The 23,819-nt window shown below is 36.6% G+C and overlaps 1 protein-coding gene across 4 annotated transcripts in view; it reads left to right on the top strand.

Annotated features, from left to right (window-relative positions):
- The window catches only part of LOC127803607 (uncharacterized), a 37,413-nt gene extending 14,054 nt beyond the window's left edge, over positions 1 to 23,359 (top strand). For 2 of the 4 annotated variants that reach the window (XM_052339991.1, XM_052339992.1), the window contains exons 8-12: positions 4,148 to 4,219; positions 4,312 to 4,385; positions 4,505 to 4,646; positions 14,003 to 14,081; positions 22,895 to 23,359. In XM_052339991.1, the coding sequence (XP_052195951.1) occupies positions 4,148 to 4,219; positions 4,312 to 4,385; positions 4,505 to 4,646; positions 14,003 to 14,081; positions 22,895 to 22,992 (465 nt within the window). In that variant the 3' untranslated portion in view covers positions 22,993 to 23,359. Of the gene's footprint in view, positions 1 to 4,147; positions 4,220 to 4,311; positions 4,386 to 4,504; positions 4,647 to 12,353; positions 12,387 to 14,002; positions 14,082 to 21,931; positions 22,012 to 22,894 lie in introns of those variants that run through there. The other 2 variants (XR_008023538.1, XM_052339993.1) reach the window with 2 other exon arrangements.
- The last annotated feature ends 460 nt before the right edge of the window (positions 23,360 to 23,819 follow it).

Consider the following 23,819-nt stretch of genomic DNA (forward strand, 5'->3'; position numbering starts at 1 on the left):
TTTATAATTATTGGCTTGATTCTTGGTGTGGGATTTGTTGTTCAAAAATATCCCATTGAAGATTGGGGATAGCCCTAGTGGGATGTTTTGTCTTAATAGCTTGTGCAGCCTTAAACCTTTGTGAAGATGCTTCCAGTTCTTTTTGAATTAGCTAGTGACAGAGATGCTTCCATGAATGATTCTTTTATCTTCTGGATAGGAGGGGTATGTTTTGTCATTGCTCTTTAGGCAAAATTTTCAAGGTTGGCAACTCAACTCTATATTCTCCTTTTTTATTACTTGGTAACAATCCATTTCTTGGAAAGAGGAGGATAAGTGGGTGGTGCTCCTCAAATATAGGAAGCTTTATTGTCCAGTCATTCCACAAAAGGGAGATGGTGTACCACTTATTATTGCACTTCTCAGTAGCCCGTAGTCCACCAACTATGGTTTACTGTTCTTACCCTTTTTGGTGGTGGTGCCAAAATCTGTTTTGAATTTACTTTTTTGCCTGAATGAAGAGCTGTCCCAAAATAAGTCTGTGCTTGTAGTGGAACATTGGGCAGTGTGAGCATCTGGATGGAAAGGAATAATAGGGCCCTTTGAAACCAATGGGATCTTTTGTTTTCTAAGTGCAAACACTTTTGCTTTCCTTCATTTGTGATAAAGAAAAATATCCCTCTTTTTTTATTTGTGATAAACTCTTGTACAAGAAACAGGGCCCATGAAACCCCCTTTTTAAAGCATGATTTTTCCAAGGCATAGATGACATTTTGTTCACACAATTCCTTTGAACATGCAAGAGCTTCAAGCATCCTTCTTAGCTTTCCAATGGAGGAAGCTACATCACCTACAAATGGAATGTGTTTCATGAACCTATAGTTGTCAAAGACTCAAGGCGCACTAAGGTGCATGAGTGCTTGAAGCCCAGCCATGAGGTGCAAGGTCCAGCTGCGAGCCTTTTGAATGTGAGGCACACTTATTTTAATTTGTATAAAAATACTTATACGTCATTATTTTCAATATATACTTATAAGAGATAAATGCAAACTTATAAAATCATAAATAACAAATAACGAATAGTGTTAACTAAATAATGGGGTATTTTATTGTTTCTCAAATTTCTTTTAATTTTTTCTAGTTATTACTGGTTAAGGTTTTCTAAGACCATCAAAGAACTAAAAGAATTACATAGGAGCAAAAGGTGTGCACCTTGTGCCTTAGGGTGAGGTGTGCCTTAGGAGAACACTTCATAGAGTGAGGTGCCCTTGGCTGAGTCTTGAGCCTAGGTGTGCCTTAAGGCATGCCTTTGACAACTATGCATGAGCCTAAAACGATCAGTAAGGGTTTTCAAGAACTCTGTTGATATGGAGTAGCATGTACAAGCATTCCTAAAATGCATAATAATTAGATCTATGGATTGCCTTTTTTTACTCAACATGCTTAAATAACACATTTGGCTTCAACAGGAGAGAACTGTAATAAAACTTGAATAATATTCATATATATTATATGTACATCTTTTCCTATATTTATATACAATGGGCTGCACTTTCTAAGAAAGAGTGCAGATCCGAAAACAAAGGAATTAATTGAGGGGATCAATCAATTAATTGATTCCTAAATAAAGGATTCAGATCCTTAATTGAGGGGATCAATCAATCAGATCCCAAATTATAGGAATAAATTTGGAAAAGAAAAAATAGGAAAGAATTAATTTCCAATCAATCAAAGATAGAGAAGATATTGGCTGGTGGCTGCAAGGCTGTCGTGAATAATCTTTAACAAGAACATATAACAATCCTATGGGTCTTACATCCATACTTTGAGCTTGTTTATCTACATCATACAAAGATGTGAAACTCCCAAAGAAACCACACTATATGCACATACATGGTCATGACACAACAACCTTGCATATAAATGCATCTTGACACATTTTCTGATGAAAATAATCATTCAACCAATGCTTCATGCCAAACATGCTCCACTTGTCATCAAAAGTTCCTTTACCTTAAGTAGTTGAGTCCAAGATTGGCATGCATGAATCTGGCCTTGATCTTGCTCTTAAGCCTTCGCTCTTTCTTGTTCTTTTTCAAGCTTCTCTCCTTCTGTCTCTACATCTTGGTCAATACAAGAGAAGAAAATGAGAAGCTGTTTTTTCTTTCCTCTTTTTGCACCTTCAATTTTACTCTTTGCAGGACCATCTGAATGTGCCATCTTTCTATTATCTGAGGGCTCATATGAGAGTAACCCACTGAGGTACTTAGCTCCTCCTAGAAGCTTTGCACCACTACACACATCATCTCAATTCAAATCTGATTTTGTGAATGGATTTAGGGGGGCATTTTGGTCTACACAATGGTGTGGCTCCTTCTCCATCACTTACTTAATGGCATTGTAGTCTTCTAGTGAGCTGCCACCTTTTTCACGGGATCATCACACACCCATCATATCATCCCCGCTAACACAGTGTATATATTGCAAAACATATGCGACCCCATATATAATATCATGAACACAACCAATTCTATATTGAAGCTCAATAAATCAACTTCTATATTTCCTACCACATAATTAGGGTTAACCATTCCTCAATTAAATTCATATTTCTTTATGTGAATACAGTGACTATTGGTCGACTGTGTTGACCTCTCATTTGACCTAATCGACCCTGAGAACTATTTCAAGCTTTCTGCTACCTTCTGGTTGACCTAAGCAGGCCAGCAAGGCTTCAGCAACATTGCTGAAAGTGGTCAACTTTGCACTTTCATTTGGAGGCTCAAATGATGGCAGATTTACCACATTTTTGGATCGTTGTAGCTCTTTCAATTAGCTTTGCAATGACATATGACCGAGCCATTTGGATAAGATTTGCTCTGTCAGTTAAATAAACAAGCAAAGGTGTTTGGAAATAGCTGCATCCAGAACCAACAAAATAGTAGGGGTGTGCATTGGTTGGTTTGCTCCAGTTTGAAAGAATGTTGAAACCAAACCATAAATTGCGGTTTGAGGAAATGCCAAACCAAATCAAACCAAACCATTCTAAGTGGTGAAACAAACTAAAAAATTGTGGTTTGGTTTGGTTCAAACCATGGTTTGGACAATATAAAAATTATGTATAGATATTTTAAACATATTTATTAATAATAATCTTAAATTTTTCTTTTCAAAAACTATGCAATTATTTGATAAGCATTTGGAAGAAACATAGTTTGTAGTTACTAGGAAGGTTTTGATAAGCATTTTGAAACAGCTTCAATTATTTTGATACGCAATTAGTTTATATTTTTTACTCTGTGTTGCTCATTCTTTGTTTACTCTTTCAATTAGTTAAGATTTTTTTTAATGCTAAATGAAATAATCAGTTTAGATTATTTACTCTTTGTCTTATATTGTTTCTTTCTTTAGATTAGTTTTTCATAAAAAGGTTTTATGAAAAGGAAAAAAAATGATTTGTATATTTTATTTATATAAAATTTGTATACAAATTTTTAACCTAACAAAATTTGGGTGAACCATTTTTGACATTGAAATAGTTTTTTGGTACAAGAGATACTTTTAATATATAATATATAGAACAATTTATGGTTTGGTTTGTGGTTTTTTGTGACACAAACTGAAACCAAACCATAAACCATTTTTCTTAAAAAATCCAAACCAAACTGTTCTGTAAAGAACCTTATGCCAAAAATTAACCAGTCTGGTTTGGTTAACCATTTGGACCAAATTATGCACGCCCCTACTAAACAGCTCTGTTCTTTCCTGCCCAAATCTTCTCCAACTCTTTCCAACCTATTCTTATCCATTCTAAACACATTATTGCATATCCAACATTCTCATTTCATTTTAATTCACATAATAAATCTCAAAATTTTAAGCACAATCAAACATACAATAATCTGAGGTATTACACGGTATATCACACCCACCCAAAACCACATTAACTGTCAGGGCTACTGCTATTGTAGGCACTGCTGTCTGGTTTTGCTTCTAGAATCTAGTATCTAGCCCCTTTTTCCAACAATAAGCCAAGAATAAGCAATTCATTCCTCTGCATATTTTGTTAGACTGAATCATTATACTTTTGAAGGCGTATCCTTAGTGCATATGGTTTGAGCCTGTTAATACTGAATAATTTTTGTTCATGTCGCTTCCTGTTCTCCAGCAAGTGTTGGTTGAATTGACAAATGACCCGAAGCTTGTTTACCACTGTGGCTTGACTCCAAGAAAGCTACCGGTATGTTATCCTCCAAGTATACAGTGATTCTTATTACAACTGAATGGTGCTTGGTGCTTGCATGAAATTCAAAAGCCTCAAATTGGTGTCAGGAACTGGTGGAGAACAATCCCCTCATTGCAGTTGAAGTGCTCATTAAGTTGATGAATTCTCCTGAAATTTCCGAGTGTGTTGTTGGTGCATTTACTGTATTTTTCTTTTTTTTTTTAATTGGAAAGGAAAAATCTGGCCCTCCTCTTTGTGTTTGTTCTTTCATCATCCAGTTTGCTGCTTTGGTTGTTACAGATACTTCATTGTTCTTGTCAATATGGACATGAGTCTACATTCAATGGAAGTTGTGAATAGGCTTACTACAGCTGTTGAGCTTCCTACAGAATTTGTACACATGTACATAACAAATTGCATATCATCTTGTGAAAATATCAAGGTATTTTTCACTCTGCTTTGTGGTGTTTTTCTCCCTATTTCATACTATGCCCTCTGTTGATTACAGTCCGCATAATGTACTCCAAGCAGTCTGGTTTTTTTACTCACTCAGTTTCAGGTGTTGGTGTTAATACCTTCTTTCCAGTTGTGTTTGGTTTTTGATGCAAATTGATTACTAATTCTACTACTGTTATTTCTGCTTGATATAGTATATTTTAGCTCATAAATTGACTGTGTGGTAAATTTTATATCTTGAAATCTAGAGAATGGTATGCTATTATGGTGAGTGAAATAGTTGACAAGAATCTCGTACTGTTACATTGAATAGTTGATCTATTGTTCTCCAAACTTGGTTTTCTTTCTGTAGATGAATTATGAAGGTCGCTTGAGTATCTCAACTTCTTGTTAGGTGGACCATAACTTATTGTATTAACCTTGAAACCCATTATTGACTTCTGTGATTAGTTGTTTGCTAAAATTAAACTTGTCTAAGTAAGTTAAAGCATACTATTTGGACCATTTGGATGGATTTTGGTTGCTCAATAGTTCCCTTGTGTCCTACAAGGGCACGGCATAATTGGTCTAACTACAGAGATGCACAATAAATCTATCTACATCACGTCTACCTAGGACCCACTTTCTCCATCATCTAGAAGAGGAATCTCCCTGTAATCATGGTGATAGGCTTTTTCTATATACAACTTACTGATAACCTGAGACAAACTTGGATTCCAAGATTTAAATAGCAACCAAAAGTGCATTTTACAGCACTGAAACCACCTTAGGCAAGATGTATCTGAGGTTCCCATAGTCAAATCACTTCCCTAAAAGTTTGTAGGTACTGATTGGAGTGCAATTGGACTAGAAAACCTTAATATTTGCAACTCCCCGTTTCGCTGCAAGCAAGATGACAAATGATGTGACAATCATTTTCTTTGAAAGAACTTGGGGTCAGATAAAGATAGCATCATCCCCTTACACCCTATTCTAGTCACCTGCCAACTCTGTTGATCTCCACCATTCATTATAAGCTGGGATGCTTATGCAAGGGGAGGGCCTCATTTGGCCAAACCATCTGTATAGATCCTAGGGAGCACCTACTAAGCATTGTAATCTTTCCTTCTCTAGTAATGCAAGAGCCTTTTATTCCCTCAACTTTCTTGCACTTCTTGTCTTGTGTTACAATTGGGAGCACTGGCAGTCTATTAATTCACCCAATGAGCCAACAAATATAACACTCTTTACACTCACTCACCAGCACAATCATATGACTTAAACAGAAATTAAAGAACAGAATCAGAATTGAAAAAGATCAAAGTTAAGAACAATCAAACCACACAATAGGCATCGAGAATTTATCCTGGTTCGAACTGATAAATCAGTCCTACATCCAGAAGTACTGAGAGCAATCCGATATGAATGAAATCAGATAAAAGAGTTTCCAAGACTTTCTCTCACACGAGCACAATCCTCTCCAAGATTACAAGGACTACCAAAATCTAGCCTGTCTCTTGATTTCTCACTGCACTCGTTCACAATAGATAAATTTACAAATGAATGATGATCTATGCACCCACGCCCTCTATATATAGACATAAGGGCAGATATAACTAGGAAATTAAAAAAAAGATATAACAATACCTAAATTGCCCCTCAACTAATAGTGACCGTTAAACCACTAAGCGGTCAACTAACTGACTTGCGCAAAAGACCAAACCGGGATCTATCTCTCTTCCTTCTAGATCTCCAATACTCAATGCAAAACATAACAATTCTCCACCATTTTCCATGAGTATTATCCAGAAACTGATTTCATCAATTGCTCATCCTTTTAACCTGCAAAAAATAGAAACTGATCATTCATTTACACAAGAAATCTGCAAGAGTCTTAAACAGTGGTGTAATTTAGCCATAGACATTGCCTTCGTGAATATATCGGCTGCATTATCCTCACTAGCCCACCTTAATTAGATCCAGTTCCTTTTTTTCAAGGATCTCTCTAATAAAGTGGTACCTCACATCAATATGCTTAGTTCTCTCATGGTGAGCTCGATTCTTAGCTCAGTGTAGCATTTTGGCTATTACACATTGGAGTAGCCTTAATATCTTTCCCTAGGAGTTCACCTACTATACCATTCAACCATAAGGCCTCTTTTATAGTTTCAGTAATAGCTATATACTCAGCCTCAGGGGTGGAGAGAGCCACTATAGATTGTAAATTGACTTTCCAGCTAATGGTTGAGTTCCATAGCTTAAACACATATCTTGTAGAGGATCTCCTCTTATCTATATTCATTGCATAGCGTCAGTGAGCCCTAGAATGTTAGATTCTTCATCTAAACTAGCTCCACCATAAACTAATGCCATATTGATTGTTCCTTTTAGGTACCTAAATATCCACTTAACAGCTGTCCAATGGTCTTTTCTTGGATTAGCCATAAACCTACTTGTAACACTCATGGCATGGGCTAAATTCGGCCTTGTACACACCATGTAGTACATAAGACTACCTACAGCACTTGAATGGGGAATTCTTCATCTCTCTCATGCTCTCTTTATCACTCGATGATTGCATATGGGACAACTTAAAAGGTTGAGCAAAAGGAACATTGACTTCCTTTGCCTCAAGCATATGGAACTTCCTAATGAGCTTCTCAAGATAGGACTTTTGCGATAGCTAGACCTTCCTTAGCTACCTATTTCTAGAGATTTCAATTCCTAAAATCTTCCTAGCCTCTCCTAACTCCTTCATTTCAAAGACTGATTTCAACTTTAGCTTTAAACTTTGGACTTCCACATGTGATTGGTTTGCAATCAACATGTCATCTACATAAAGGAGGAGATATATGGAGATCTTAGATGAAATATGCCTAGAATAAACTCAGCTATCAAAATCACTCCTCTTGAACCCTTGTCTTAACATGAATGTGGCGAATTTCTTGTACCACTGCCTAGGGGACTGCTTAAGTCCATATAAGGATTTTTTCAGCAAGCATACTTGCTCCTTCTTACCCCTAATCTCAAATCTTCTAGGCTACTCCATTAGAATATCCTCTTCTAATTCGCCATGGAGGAAAGCAGTGGTCACATCCATCTCCTCTAGGCTTAGGTCTAAGTGGGAAGGCATAGCAAGTAAAATCCTAATCGAATGGTCTCTCACAACTGGTGAGACTACTTAATTAAAGTCCACCCCTTCCACTTGGGTGAAGCCTCTTGCGACTAACCTAGCCTTATACTTAGGTTTTGATTCACTCCCTGCTCTTCCTTGATCTTATACAACCATTTACAGCCTACCACCCTTTTACCTAAGGGTTTATTCCAAGGTCCAAGTTTTATTCTTTCTAAGTGATTCCATCTCGGATTCCATGGCAGCTAGCCATTTCTTTGAATCCTTAGATCTTATAGCCTCTTCATAAGAGATAGGCTCCTCTCCAGCTATTTCTGACGCAAAAGATAGTGCATACGCCACTAAAGCTGAGTATCCGAACCTCGATGGAGGTCTCACTACTCTCCTTTGCCTATCTCTAGCTACATTATTCCTATCTATGCTAGGGTTACCACCTGAGCTTGATGAACCAGCACTATCAGAGTGCTGATTTCCGTCAACACTAGAAGAAGAATCATCATCTTCTGATGGCTGGAAGTTATCAGAACTAGAGGATCTTGAGCCAGCACTATGCTGGCCTGCTGCTAAGTCCATTGGATTGTCATAAGCAGCATCGTCCAAATCATGGCTGCCACTAGCAGCATTACTGATGGCAGCATCCTGGCTGCCATTTACTGCATCCAACCCAACCTTTGCAGCATCATGAACAAGCTGTTTCTGAACAGCTTCTCTTGATTTTCCTTTTTCATCCCCTATCTTATTACTTTCCAAGAAAGAGTTTTCCTTAAATATCACATCCCTACTAACTATAGTCCTTGGCATATCCTCCTCTAAACACCAGAGCTTATAACCCTTAACCCCTATTGGATAGCCTATAAATAAGCAACGTTTGGCCCTGAGCTCTAACTTGCCTTGCTTCACATGAGCATAGGCAATACGACCAAATACCTTCATATGTTCAAGGCTTGGTTTATGACCTTTCAACATCTCATAGGGTGTTTTAAATCCTATAGCTGCCGATGGGGATCTATTAATTACATATGCGGTTGTTGTTACAGCCTCTCCCCAAAATGCCTTAGGCAGCCTAGCATGTATTAACATGCACCTCACCCTTTCTAAGAGGGTCCTATTCATCCTCTCGGTCAAGCCATTTTGCCTAGGGTTTCCGGGGGCTGTTAGGTGCCTTAGAATACCATTATCACTACACATTTGGGAGAAGTCTTTATTACAAAACTCTAGACCATTATCGATTCTAATGATCTTTATTTTCCTACCCATTTGATTCTCTGTCATGATTTTCCAGGTTTTGAAAGCCTCAAAAGTTTGATCTTTTGATTTGAGAACATACTCCCAAACCATCCTAGAGAAATATCTTGCCCCTCCATGGGTTAAGGATTGACTAGGGCCCCATAGGTCTGAATGGATATAATCCAATGGGGCTTTTGATGAGTGGGTAGCTTTCCTAGGGAATTTAACCTTGATAGACTTTCCTAGGATACAGGAATCACATTTATCTAATGCTGAAAATTTTTCAGCACCTAAAATTCCTTGATTAGATAGCTCCTTAAGGCCTTGATCACTTATATGGGCCATCCTATAGTGCCATAGACTGGACTGTTCATAACTCTCGGCTTCTCCTAAGGCTGCATCACCACACAATGTGGCTGCCTGCAGCAAATAAATGCCATTCTTAAGAACAGCCTTCATGCAAACTAGAGACCCCCTTGACATCTTAAGAACTCCTCCATCCCCCTTATAGGAATATCCATTCTCATTTAACTCTCCAAGGGATATTAGGTTCCTTTTCAAATCAGGAACATGCTTTACAGCAGTTAAGGTTTTAACTATACCATCATGCATCCTAAGTCTTATATCCCCAATTCCCATTATGCTACACTCATGGTTGTTTCCTAAAAGGACTCTACCTCCACCAATATCCTTATAGTTTTGCAACCGTTCTCTATGGGGAGTCATATGAAATGAGCATCCCGAATCAAGCACCCACACATCCTTCTCATCCTTACTTGATGCCACTAGTGCACTGGCACTATCATAATCAAACTCACAAATGGAGTTTGAGAATTCAGGGCTAGACTTATCTTGGAAAACTTTATTTCTATTCGGGCAATGCTTCTTATATGTCCTTTTCCATGGCAATGGAAACACTTAACAATTTTCTTGCCACTTCTAGACTTTGATCGAGACCTACCTTTATGTCTAGGGTCTCTCTTTTCTGTCCTAAATCTCACTGCTAACACATCTCCAGTAGTCTTTTTAGACTCTACTTTATGTTGTAATTCTTTTGAGTTCAAAGCCCCTATTACATCATCTAGAGTCAATGTATCTCTACCATGCTTCAAGATGTTTACAAAAGTCTTATATGGTTTTGGAAGTGAGTGCAATAGGACTAAAGCTTTATCCTCATCATCATATTTAATATCAATGTTCTCAAGATCTAAACACAGTTTATTAAAACTATCAATGTGATCTTGTAACCTTTGACCCTCAATCATCTTGAATGAAAAGAACTTTATTTTTAAATACAACTGGGTAGATAGGGTTTTGGTCATATAGATAGTTTCTAGCCTATTCCAAAGGTCCTCTGCTGTTGTCATCTTTGACACTTCCCGCAACACTTTGTCTCCAAGGCTAAGAATTAGAGTGTTAAAGGCTTTCTTGTTGATTTCCTTTCTCATTTCACTGATTTCCTTTTTCTGTTCATCAATAAGGATTTCGGGTAATTTCTTCTCAGCCTCCAAGGCTTCTTCCAGACCTAGGTTTCCCTATAAGGCCCTCATCTTCATCTTCCATAGGCCAAAATCGTTTTGGCCATCAAATTTCTCCACATCATACTGTGCAACAGAGGTTGTAGAAGCCATTCCTACATGTATGTGTTTATTGTAATCGGTTCTTGATGAAGGACCCGACTTTGATAATTTGTTACAAGTGGGAGCATTGATAGTCTATTAATTCACCCAAGAAGCCAACAGATATAACACTCTTTACACTCTCACTCACCGGCACAATCATATGACATAAACAAAAATTAAAGAACAGAATCAGAATTGAAAAAGATCAAAGTTAAGAACAATTAAACCACACAATAGGCATCGAGAATTTGTCCTGGTTTGAACTGATAAATCAGTCCTACATCCAGCAGTACCGAGAGCAATCCAATATGAATGAAATCAGATATAAGAGTTTCCAAGACTTTCTCCCACACGAGCACAATCCTCTCCAAGATTACAAGGACTGCCAAGATCTAGCATTTCTCTTGATTTCTCACTGCACTCGTTCACAATAGAGAAATTTACAAATGAATGAATGTTGATCTTGCCCTCTATATATAGACATAAGGGCGGATATAACAAGGGAATTGAAAAAAAAGATATAACAGTACCTAAATTGCCCCTCAACTAATAGTGACCGTTAAGCCAGTAAGCGGTCAGCTAACTGACTTGCTCAAAAGACCAAACCGGGATCTATCTCTCTTCCTTTTAGATCTCCAATACTCAATGCAAAACATAACATCTTGTGTGCATGTCTTTGGGGTTGAAAGGCTGATGGAGCAATCAACAAGGGGTGATAAGCACTAAGTGCTAACATGGTTGGCCTGCATGGGTTAAGGGCATGACAACATGTATATTATGAAATATATTTCTTGCACATCATTTGGCCAAACCATCTGACAATAGCGCTTTCTCTGTTGATGTCCACCATTCATGGTTTCATGGTTGTTCTGTTTTCACTGTTATAGTCTTGAAGCATAGTGTAACACCCCACCCTTAACCCAAAGTATTACAAAGAGCACTGTGTCATGACCTTGGAACTCACTAAGCCAACTGTGTTGGCCTTATCTCATAATTACCCTCCTGGTAACGACTAAGCCAACCTTTTTCCCTAGACTTCACCATCCTCGCGATCTTCTTCCTACTATGAAAATAAGGACACTAGAACAAAAGAGCAAAAGAGAGAACAAAAGATATAATAGAGAAAGCTTTGAAAATTCTATTGAAGATGGAAATACAATTGAGGGAAGCAACCCAACTTATAGCCTTTTGGCCTGTGTACAAAAGATAGAAATATCCCTATCTATCCTAATCTACAGGGGTCTATCTTTATCTGTAGGGGTATATTTACAAACTTTCAAATACTCAATCTCATCCTCAACCACACGGATAACTTTGCTATCTTCCAGAACCTCTATCTCCTTTCATGAAGCTTTCTCCAATCACGTGATTTGGTGTGATAAATATCTGGAGATGTCCTCTCATATTGTGCCATGCAATTTGCCTAGTCACTTCCACGTGGCCAACTGTTTGCATCCCTGCGGTACCCTCGCAACAGATCTCCTAGTCACATCCGTGATGTGTCCCAATCACAACTCAGTTGTATCCCAATCACCTGGATTGTTGACAGAACACCCAGACTTTCTTGAAAGCCTTGAAAATTAACTTTAATGCATACAAACTGGAAATTAAATCATGTAGCATTTAACTAACTATGCAAATTCATACATGCTTTTAAAATTGACAATGCAAGTAAACCCTTATATGGGTAGCAATATTCATCAGCGCACATTCAATGTGCCGGGTTTTGCAGGTACTAGCAAGGGGAAGGGTTTAATCAAGGATGGTATGCAATGGCTGTCATGACGTGGGTAGTAGGATCGGCATCTATGTTTATAAGCATATTTAATGTTAATGTACAGGGAAAGCTCAAGAAGCAAAGAGGAACCAGCTATGGGGATATAAAATTAACCTGAGTTCAGTTATGTTTGTGTGATGTAATGATATATCAAATTGTATCTTGAGCATATTGTTGTTTTATGCAAAAATTGGTACATGTAAGTAAGGATTAGGTTCAATCTTGTTGTGCAAGTTCACCCTTAATTGTCATTAAAGTTAAAACATTACTAAGAAAGTAATGGTTACCCACTAGAGGTTAATTAAGTTAATGTGGTGTCAAGTGACCTCTAGCTGGGAATGTGGGAAATTAAATTTATATACGTCTTTGTGAATTAATTTTTCCCACTTTTGATTTTCTCTAATGCCCCCGGGGTGTGGCGTCACACATAGCTATTGTTGAATTGCACCTGGTGTAAGGTCAGGAACATTGTAATGTATTAAACATATATTTTCATGAGTTTTTGAGCACCTGAGGGTCAAATTTGACAAAGTGTGCTATAGCTTTAAGCTTGCTTGCCATGAAGATTGCCTTTCCACTGTCAAGTCCCAGAGTGGAGCTTTTACTGGGTTTGTTCATATTAGCTATAATAATAAGGAAAATTGTCTTTTTTTTCCACTTTTAGTTTTATGGAGGGGAATTTTTGAGTTGAAGCAGATATTTTTAGTTACTTTTTCACTCCATTTAGAAATTCTAAAGGTGTTTGGAAGTTATCCATTTTTATCCCCTTAAAAGGCAAGTGTTTTTGGACCAAAAAAGTAAATAAATAAATATATATATATATGTTTTTTTATTCTTTTGCACTGTATATAAAGAGATAAGATGTATTTTACATTTTTATGTAACTTCTTTTGGTAAGGTATAACATTCTTTTTTTTCTAGGCGTATTAATATTATTTATATATTACAAAAATGACTAGAAAAAAGATAAATTTTTTAAGCAGTTACCCAAATATTTTGCAAAACTTTTCTTCTGCTATTTTTTTTCCTAATACTTTTGAAGTCAACCTTTTTTGGAGAAAGAAAGAAAAGAGGGCTGGTAGTAAATGGGCCCTTCATTGCTCTCTTGCTAATATGGAGGTTTGGAATTTTTGTTTTTAGAACTATATACAAGTGATTGTATATGGATCATTTAGAGATGAATACAAAATTTGTCTTTCCCCATGTGTGCATGTTAATATTTTTCCGCTTATATGTTGGACCAATTTAGCAAGAGGTGTCTAGTTTGTCAGTGTCTACTGAAGCACCCTTTTTTGCCATTTTGATTATTGCTGGGGTCCACATTTGTGGATGTCATAAAAATTGTTATATAGTATGAAAGAGAGCAGTTAGCAATTAAGTGGTTAATAATCGAAGAATCACACACTTGTGGAGCAAAAGTCTGTATGAATTGCTTTATTTTAGTTTGTCAAGCGAGGAAAGCATGTTTTATTACTCAAGTAACTCTTTGTCGGTTGAACTGTCTTGAAAGAACTGAAGTGCAAAAGTTGTGTACAGTTAATTCACATCAGCAAATTCTCTAAGGCTTATAAATGTCTCATCTTAAACTTTATCCGCTGTTGCAGGATAAATACATGCAGAACAGACTTGTGAGACTTGTGTGTGTTTTCCTACAGAGCCTAATCCGGAACAAAATTATCAATGGTAAGCTCTCTTAGATGCAGTTACAACTGTTTGAGCCATTCAATTTTATTGTGATATGACTGTTGCAGGCATCATCTCTTTCACCATTTTGTTATCTTCTGTTCTTTTCCCCTTTGTTTGATGAATGATTTTCGGCAGATTGTTTCAGTTATGAATGCCAAATTGCAGTCTGTCTAATCTTTGTGAACTAGAAATACCTGTAAATGTGACATAAACACCACGACCAGCACACCATTCTTTATTCCTACTAGGTGGGGTTGGCCTGTAAATGTGATATGATATGGAAAAATGATGAAAAGACCTTAAAATGTGGACATGATTGTGATTCAATATCATAATGTGTATATGCAGTTATTCCAATCTCGAATGGAAGATAAATCCATTAGATAGTTGACTACCAACACAAAACCATAACATCTTTGCGCCTCAGGGTGAGGCATGTCTTATAGATTACACATGCATGTCATAGAGCAAGATGCCCTTAGCTGGGACTTGAGCGGCAGGCACACCTTTTACAACTATTGGATAACCCTCTTAGCAACACTCTACATTGCTTGGGTATATTAAAAAATATATTAGGGGGGTTGTATGGTTGATTAGATGTAGAGCTAAATTTGCAAGGGTTATTGCATTTTCATGAACGGGAGAAATTAGTCTAGAACTAGAGGCTCAAGATTTGATAATAGAATTTTGAAATTTTGACAAGAAAGTTATGGATGTGATTATTAGGAGAAGATTACATATTATTTAACTCCAAGGGACAAGAAGGATTGATGTGAAGGCAAGTGTTTGTGGTGCCCAGATATGAATTTTGATACTTGAAAAAGGTCTTGTGAGAAATAGTGTGGACTTTTTTATGCGAATAAGGGAGAAAACAGCAAAACACACAAGGATGCAGTCCTGAAACAATAGATAGCACATGGAAACAACTGAAATCTCACCTTTCGGACCTAGAACAGCAAAGTAGCAGCAGCTTCTTGCTAGCCTCTCACGCCTATGGCAGTGATGGAGGGACTGGTAGGCACTGCAGGGTTGAATCCTCAAAACCCAAGCGTCAGATCTTCAAAACCTAGCTGGTTTGGAGCTGGAACTCTCTGTAGAGATTTCTGTCTTCAAAATGCTGAAAAGAGGCTCAGAAGCTCTATTTATACCAGCCCACGAGCTTCCAAGAGAAGCCAATTCCTATTTTGCTAATAACTCCTAAAATTCACTATCTTTTAGGAACCCCAACAAAACCCTTGCTCTCACAAACACCCCAAAACTAACTTACCCCAAAATATACCCCGAAAGCTGAAAATTTCCAAAATACTCCTAACATCCAATTAGATAAAAATAAAAATTATATACAAGTTTGCATTACTATTATGAATAAGACTTTAAAAGATTAGATTGCTGATATAAAGAGCTTGAGAGATTCGATTATCATTGTTAAAATTGTTTTAGAAGAAGATGCTCTAAATGTTGAATGCACCATAAGTTGAATATTTGTGCTCATATAAAAATAGCTTATTGACCATCCATATAGACTTTTTTATGATGTAAAAGGATTGCTTGTGTTCTAATAATTGTGAAGATATACAAGGTGTGTGCCACTCAACATAGGCTTTTTAGTTCTTGATATCTGCACAAAACATAGAAGAGAAAGGAGGATAAGAAAGAAGTCTATTTGAATGAAAACAAGTTATTTTTGAGAAAAAGTGTGTAGAAGAGATTGAATGTGAGATTTGAAGTTAATCTACTATGCAATGAGATGGCTATGCTATTCAAAGCATGAGAAATATTGTTCTTAGACAATTAAGCAAAAGAGCTCCGAATGGTAAGGGAGTCATAATGGTAGGGTGAGAAGGTGCAAACGTGATCAAGATTCAAGACCAATAGAGCTTGTTATGAAACTTTGCAAACATGCGCTAATGAGAGTGATTTGGAGATGTATATTTTAGCTAAAAAGGAAGCAAAGAAGACAATTGGTGAAGTACAATAAAAAATTTATGGAAGCTCTTATTAAATCGTTGATGCTATATTTGCTTTAATGCACTGAACAATGAGCTAGCGTCCAGATGTAGTGTTATATTTGCAAAGGTTCTCACATTTTCATGGAAAGTTGTGAGTAAAGAAGTTAGTCTAGGATCATAAGGTAAGGATTAGATTATGACGTGATTTTGACTTGAAAATATATGGTACTTGTGGATATGATGATTGAGAGAAATTATATCATGTGTGTAATACCTCATATTACATTGTAGTTTTGAGGATATTTAATAGCAGTAAAAATTTCTGCCAAAACTTATTAATGGAAATTGTTACTAATTTATAAGGTTATCAGAATGTATTAATTAATTTAATGATGACCGGTGATAAGAGATTAAATTGAGTCAAGGTAAATGAGGAAATAACTCACTGTCACGACTTAGTTGACTGAGTGAGGGTCCAGTTGACCGGGTAAGCACGACAAGTGAATGTTGTCCACTGCCTTAGTTAGGTTGGCTGAACAAGGGGCCTGGCCAATCAAGCTATTTACAGGCATGACAATCAGTTTTGTAATAAAATGCAATTGAAGCCATAGGGATGGTGTGAGCAATGCCTTTTTTGATGGAGATTTGACTGAAGCAGTCTGCATGTTCCAACCTGAAGGTTTTATTAGCTCAGAGTCTTCTCCTTATGTCTGTCAACTAAAGAAGTCTCTATCTGGTCTTAAACAAACCCCTTGTGCTTGGTAGATAAAGCTTATGACAGCTTTGCAAGATTGGGTCTTTATAAGAGCAGTTTCTGATGCTACCCTTTTCATTAAGAAGTCTATTCATTCTGTTATGTTCATTCTTGTGTATGTTTATGATATTCTTATCACTGGGAGTTACTGAAGTTATGTGGCTAAAGTCTCTATTTGCTGAACTGGGCTTTTCATTTTTTAAGATTCGTATCATCTGGTGTGACAATTTGGCAGCTAAAAATATTACTGAAAATCCTGTCTTCCACTCATACACCAAACATATTGAAATTGATGTTCATTTTGTTAAGAGAGAAAGTTGAAAATGGTGAGGTGGAGATCAGATATATTCCCACAATATAAACAGCTGATATTCTCACCTAAGGTTTGCCTAGAGACAGGTTTCTCTTTTTATGTAATAGACGTTGCCTAACATTATCTCCTATCTATGCTGTTAAAGATAAACTACAGCGGACTTGTAAGAAAGATGATTCAAGAATAGTACTCTAGTTCTCTCAACAGCAGACTCTCAGATCAGCACAAGTTCCAGAGTCTAATTTGAGGGAGATTGTAGAAAGAAGTTGTTCTATTTGTCCAGTACAAAAGAATATTAGCTGCAGTTCTGTTAAGTGTAGTTGTAGTTTAGTTGAGTTTGTTAGTTAGGACATCTCTACTTGTCTTTGTACAGTTGTCAAGGTTAGTTGTATCTCTAACAGAATCAGATGAGTTCACAGTCTATAAATACTCAACTGATTTTCTGTTTCTAATTTCAAGAATTAGTTTCAGTAAATCCCAGTTTCAATTCTCTTTTCAGTTTCTTTCTTTTTCTTCATAGAAGCTCCCGCTTCATTGTGGCGGGTAATCCGCATAAGCACAAGCTATGCTAGGATTTTCACTAGAAGCTCATAAGCTGGTTAATTTCAAAAATGGTTTACCCTAGTGGCCACTGTTAGAGTCCATTAACAGAACAGAATAATGAAAACCAACAATGTTAATTGTGCTTTATTAAGGATAGATTGGTAAATAACTGGATAATTTGGGCATAAGTACTTGGGTAATCATAAAAAGCGTGTTGATCCAAATTGCGACAAGAATGGATTAAAAGCATAAATACAATAAAATAATGCAAAAAATTCAATTTGTGTGGCTAGATTACGCATGCGGCTGTGGTGGCGGTGGCTGTGGCTGATGGCTCTCTTGGGAATAGGGGTGTTCAAATTTGGTCTGGATTGGAAAATCAATTTTTTGGTTCAGTTAGGGAACGAAGTGTATTCAGTCCAGACATTTTGAAAAAATTGGTCCAATCCAGTTCTGATTTTGGATTGAAGACGCGATTTAGTTAACATACCAAATGGACTAATTTGGTGATGGTTTTGTACAACTGTATGAGCCCTCAAGAGTCTTCCAATCTACTTCATTCTTCTTTATATATGTATAATATTTAAATATTTTGTACAACTGTATGTTATCATGCTGGAGAATAAGTGGATCTTTTTGGATATATATTATATATAATATTTTATTACAGTAGAGACTGAGAAACACAGCAAAGGTAGTGCTTGGAGAGACAAATGGTAGAGCCCCTAACCTTAAGGAGTCTTGGTGGTGGAATGAAGAAGTGCAATTGAAAATTAAAAATAAGAAAAATTGCTATAAGGCTGTATATCAGTGCAACAATGAAGAAAATCAAAAAAATTATAAAGAATCAAAAAAGGCAGCAAAAAAAGCTGTTAGTGAAGCAAGGTCAAAAGCATACGAGAATCTATATAAACGATTTGATACAAAAGATGGAGAAAGGGATATATATAAATTAGCTAAAGCAAGAGAAAGAAAAACAAGGGATTTAAATCAAGTGAAATGCATAAAAGATGAAAATCAAAATGTATTAGTGAATGAGGGAGAGATGGAAGGAGTATTTCACAAAATTATTCAATGATGATGGCGACACAAGAGTTAGGTTGTGACATCTTAGTAACTCTGAAGGGAACGTGAGTTATACATTTTATCGACGCATAAGTCCAAATGAAATAAGGCAAGCATTAGAAAAGATGAAAAATCATAAGGCGGTGGGACCGGATAATATACCAATAGAAGCATGGAAATGCATGGGAGAAGAGGGTATCTCCTGGCTAACGAAATTATTTAACGCGATTCTTAAATCAAAAAAGATGCCAGATGAGTGGAGGAAGAGTACTTTAGTCCCTATATATAAGAACAATGGAGATGTTCAAAACTGTGAAAATTACAGAGGAATTAAGTTAATGAGCCATACCATGAAACTCTGGGAGAGAGTAATAGAGCAGAGGCTTAGAAAAGAAACAGAGGTCTCAGAAAATTAGTTTGGTTTCATGCCCGGTAGGTCAACAATGGAAGCTATATAGCTACTGAGGCACCTAATGGAAAGGTATCGGGATCATCAGAAGGACCTACATATGATGTTTATAGATCTAGAAAATGCCTATGATAGGGTCCCTAGAGAAGTATTATGGAGGGTTTTAGAGAAGAAATGAGTCCGAATAGCCTATATACAAGCCGTTAAGGACATGTATCATGGTGCAGAGACAAGGGTCAGAACATGCGGAGGGGATACTGAACCGTTTAAAATTACAATAGGATTGCATCAAGGTTCTGCACTAAGTCCATACTTATTTGCTTTAGTAATGGATGAACTCACTAAAGATATTCAGACAGAGGTGCCATGGTGTATGCTATTTGCAGACGACATAGTGTTGGTGGATGAAACAAAAGGAGGAGTGAACACTAAGCTTGAGTTATGGAGAAACAATTTAGAATCTAAGGGATTTAAATTAAGCAGAAAGAAAACAGAATATATGGAATGTAAATTTAGTAAGAATGCAAAAGTGGATGATGTTATAATAAAATTGGAAGACCAAATCTTACAAAGAAAAGACCATTTTCAATATTTGGGATCAGTGATTCAAAAAGATGGAGAAATTCATGAGGATGTCACACATAGAATTAAGGCAGATTGGCTAAAATGGAGAAATGTATCGGGGGCGTTATGTGATGGTAAAATCCCATTAAAATTGAAAGGAAAATTCTATAGGACAGCTATAAGACCAGTTTTATTGTACGGCTCAGAATGTTGGGCAGTCAAATACCAACATGAGCAAAAGACGAGTGTAGTGGAGATGAGGATGTTAAGATGGATATGCGGCCATACAAGAAAAGATAAAATTAGAAATGAAGTTATTCGTAATAAGATAGGAGTAGTGCCAATCGAGGAGAAGATGAGAGAGACTAGACTAAGATGGTTTGGTCATGTGAGAAGGAGACCAAAAGACGTTCCTGTGAGGAGAGTTGATGAAATAGAACAATTAATCAAAAAAAGAGGTAGAGGCAGACCTAAGAAGACTTTGAGGGAGATATTAAAGTTTGATACGAAGTGTATGGATCTCAATGAAGATATGACAAAAAATAGAAAATACATGGAAGTCTAGAATTCATGTAGCCGACCCCACATAGTGGGATAAAAGCTGGATATGTTGTTGTTTAGAGACTGAGTGGAGTCTTCTTGATATATTGTATGTTTTTTTTTTATTCTGTTGTGTTGTTCTTGTCATATATATCAAGACATCCATGTTTATTATGCAATTATAAATGTAAAAGTTTATTTTATTAACATATCTCAACCATTTTATCTCCCTACTTTTTTGAGACATATTGTGTCCCCGTGTTGGTGTTTGGGCTTCGTGATAAGCAACTAATAAACATAATCCTACAGTCCTACTCTAATTAGGTTTTTGTAATCCCACACTAATTAGGATTTTAACATAATCTACTAATTGAAGAAAGCAAAAGAAAATAGGAAATAAACCCCCAAAAAAACTAATTCCTAATATCTTCTTTTTGTTCCTACATCTTTTTTGTCTTAAAATCTTCCATGAGACTTCTCTAGGAACTTTGACATTTATTTTTGTTAGCTCACGAGAATATGGCAGTGTATCACAAGATGGAAGTTCCTATCTTTGGAGACTTACCTAAACCCATCTTGGGAAACCTTCCTAAGAGTGTACATATCTTAGATTTCCTAAAGTGTATAGCTTTGTTTCCTTTGTGTATAGATGCTCTAGGTTCCTATTCTTTAGTTTCCTATCTTGCTGTACATGCCTCTTCTATAAGAGAGGCCACCCTTGTACCATTATTGTAGAACAGAAAATAGCATTATTCTTTACAATTTTCTCTTAATTTATAAAGATCATATAGAAGTCCTTTTGTTTATCTCAATATTTTTCTATTAGGTGCTTAAATAAGCATATAGCTTCCATTGTTGACTTACCAGGCCTGGAACCAAATTGGTTTTCAGACACTTTTGTTTTTCACTTTATTCCAAAGTTTCAAAATATGACTCATTAGCTTGATTTCTCTATAATTTTCACAACTTTGAACATCTCTTTTCCCTTATAAATTGGCACTAAAATGCTTTTCCTCCACTTATCTGGTAAACTTTGTGAGTGGATGGAATGAGAACAGTTTGTGGTAGAAGAGGTTGAGGATAAAAAGGGAAAAAATGGTAAGAAACTCTTAGATGTGGCATTAGATATGATGGCCTTACAAAAGATATGATCATGGATTGAGATAATTGGCTAGCTAGAATTAATATAGCTGATCTCATCTGCTCGGATTGAAGATTTGTTGTTATTGTTGTATCATTTTTTATTATTCTTCACCAAAGTAACAATATTAAACTATTAGAATATTGAATTTATTGTTCAATGATCCAAGGGCGGGCAGGCCTTGGTAGCAATGTTAATTTTGCTACTTTGTGATCAAAAGTTATAGGTTCGAGTTATGAAAATGGCCTCTCTGCAAAAAAATCAAGAAGATTGCATACAAATATGATCTCCCCCCCAAAGTAGGGAATCTTGTGGAACTGAGGATGCCAGTGATCTGATGATTGGATGAGTTAAGAGAGTGAAGCAAATTTTCTTTCTTAGGTTTTTTTTTTTTTAGGTTCTACTGGTCCGTCAGGTGGCAGATGTAAACGTATGAAACGTTCAAGGAACAAGGAAATATGATATAATTAAATAGGTCGTTGGAAGGTGGAAGATCATTCTGCAAAACAGTATTAGAAATGCAGCCTCAAAAGATTTTATGAGACATGACATACTATACATTGTTGCAGATGATGCGGAAACTTAATAAAGGTGACCCAGAAAATGAATAAGTTGAAGGCATTAATGGCTGTCCAGTTGGGGAAAGCAGGTTTGTCTGTTTTCAGTAACTTCAAAAACCAGAAATTTGGAGAACGTATTCAAGCGAGAAAAAAAAATCCAAATAGAAAACAGTAAAACTTTGTTGTCCAATTTTCTAAATTTGTAGTTGCTAAAAAAAACATCTGTAGGATGGTTTCGAACAAAGGAAATAAAGAAAAGAAAGTTTGCAGATCTCATCCCATGCAGTTTCTCCAGGAAAACGTGTTAGTAATAGCAATAGTGATATGAGTAGTTCTGAAAGTTGTATCCGAGGCCTTTTGTTCTTATCTTCTCCAACTTCTTGGCAATAAATTGAGGCCTGAAAGTTAAATCCATTTTTAGAAAATTTCTATCTAGATTATCTGAAGCTTTTCCTAGTGAAAAGATTTTTGCAAACATCTATTGCTATGTCTATGGATGTGGTCCTGGCTTTTTATAGGCATTTTAGAGTAGTTGCCTTTAGTTTCTGAAGTTAGAACAGCACAAGCAGCGGGCTTGAGTGTGATCGAAAACTGTTGTTTATAATGTGATATAACCATGCTGGATGGTCCTCTTTGCACAATCCCCGGCCATTATATGTTACAGCATCCATTTGTTGGGCTACTGCACGCCATAAAAGTGTTTCCTTTACTGATTTTACAGTTAAGGCTTGCATGATGTTCCCTAGAATGTCCATTGATGGAGCCTAGACTTGATTTAATTCCATTAGGCAAGATATTTTGGTTGTTCTTATTTATTTATGTCAAGTGGTTTTCCCTCTGCTTTGAATAATACGACCATGATGAACCAAACCATAATCAATAAGATTAATCAAACATGCGTGGGAGCTTATGCTGCTGGACTGGGGCTACTATGTATGTTCGTACTAATCCTTTGCTTATGCTTGCTTGCAGTTCAAGATCTTTTCATTGAGGTTCAAGCATTCTGCATCGAGTTCTCCAGGATCCGAGAAGCAGCTGGACTGTTTAGGCTTCTTAAAACCATGGAGTGAACCGACGTCTTCCTTGACTTTCTTCCGTTGCTTGTTAGTTCAAGTCGACTTTCTTTCTTTCCCCTCTTTCTCCTTGATGTATCTTTTCTTGTTAGCAATGGTAACAGATGTTAGTTGTTGCAGTAGTAACTAGTAGGGTAGTAAGTAGTAGTAGTAGGTCCTTGGGACTTCTTGTTTTAACAGAAAATCTCAAACCTCAGTACACAATGGCTCTGCTGTTAAGAAGAGATAATATGCTGCTGCTGCTGCTGCTTTTGGATTTAATCAGGCTCAGGCCGCCGCATGCTCTGCATTTAATGTGTGTGTACATATATTGTGGCCTCTCTTTCAATAACAAAAATGATGTGGCATACTGCTTTTGGATTAAGACTTTTGTTTGTTAGACTTTTTGTAGGTTGGTTTCTGCTTTCTTGTTGACATTTTCTCAAAAAGTAGTGTAGGGTTGGATTGTGAAGATCTTTTATGTTCTTATGTTTCTTTGAGTTCGAGTGAGGCAGTTTGATCCCAAGAACGGTTAAGTTGTCATCTCCGTTTGTGGGTGACTACTGGTCATGGATAGTTTCAACACTTTGCGACAGAGGAAGTGGAAATGGACTGATAATGTCAATTCACTTCAAAAAAGTTAGGGTTCATAATTGAATCGGGGCAACTTGAGTTTTACCGAACTTAGCTTCAGCTCGCAAGAGTTGAGAGCTTGAGCTTGATTCATGTGAATTGAGCTTGGGCTCGGGCTTGAGTGTCTGTTGGTGAGCTGGAGCTCAAGTTTGGGTTTCCAAAAACTTGTTATTTTGTTTAAATTTAATTTTTTATATATATTATATTATATT

This window comes from Diospyros lotus, chromosome 6 (assembly GCF_014633365.1).
Source record: "Diospyros lotus cultivar Yz01 chromosome 6, ASM1463336v1, whole genome shotgun sequence".
Taxonomy (NCBI): Eukaryota; Viridiplantae; Streptophyta; class Magnoliopsida; order Ericales; family Ebenaceae; genus Diospyros; species Diospyros lotus.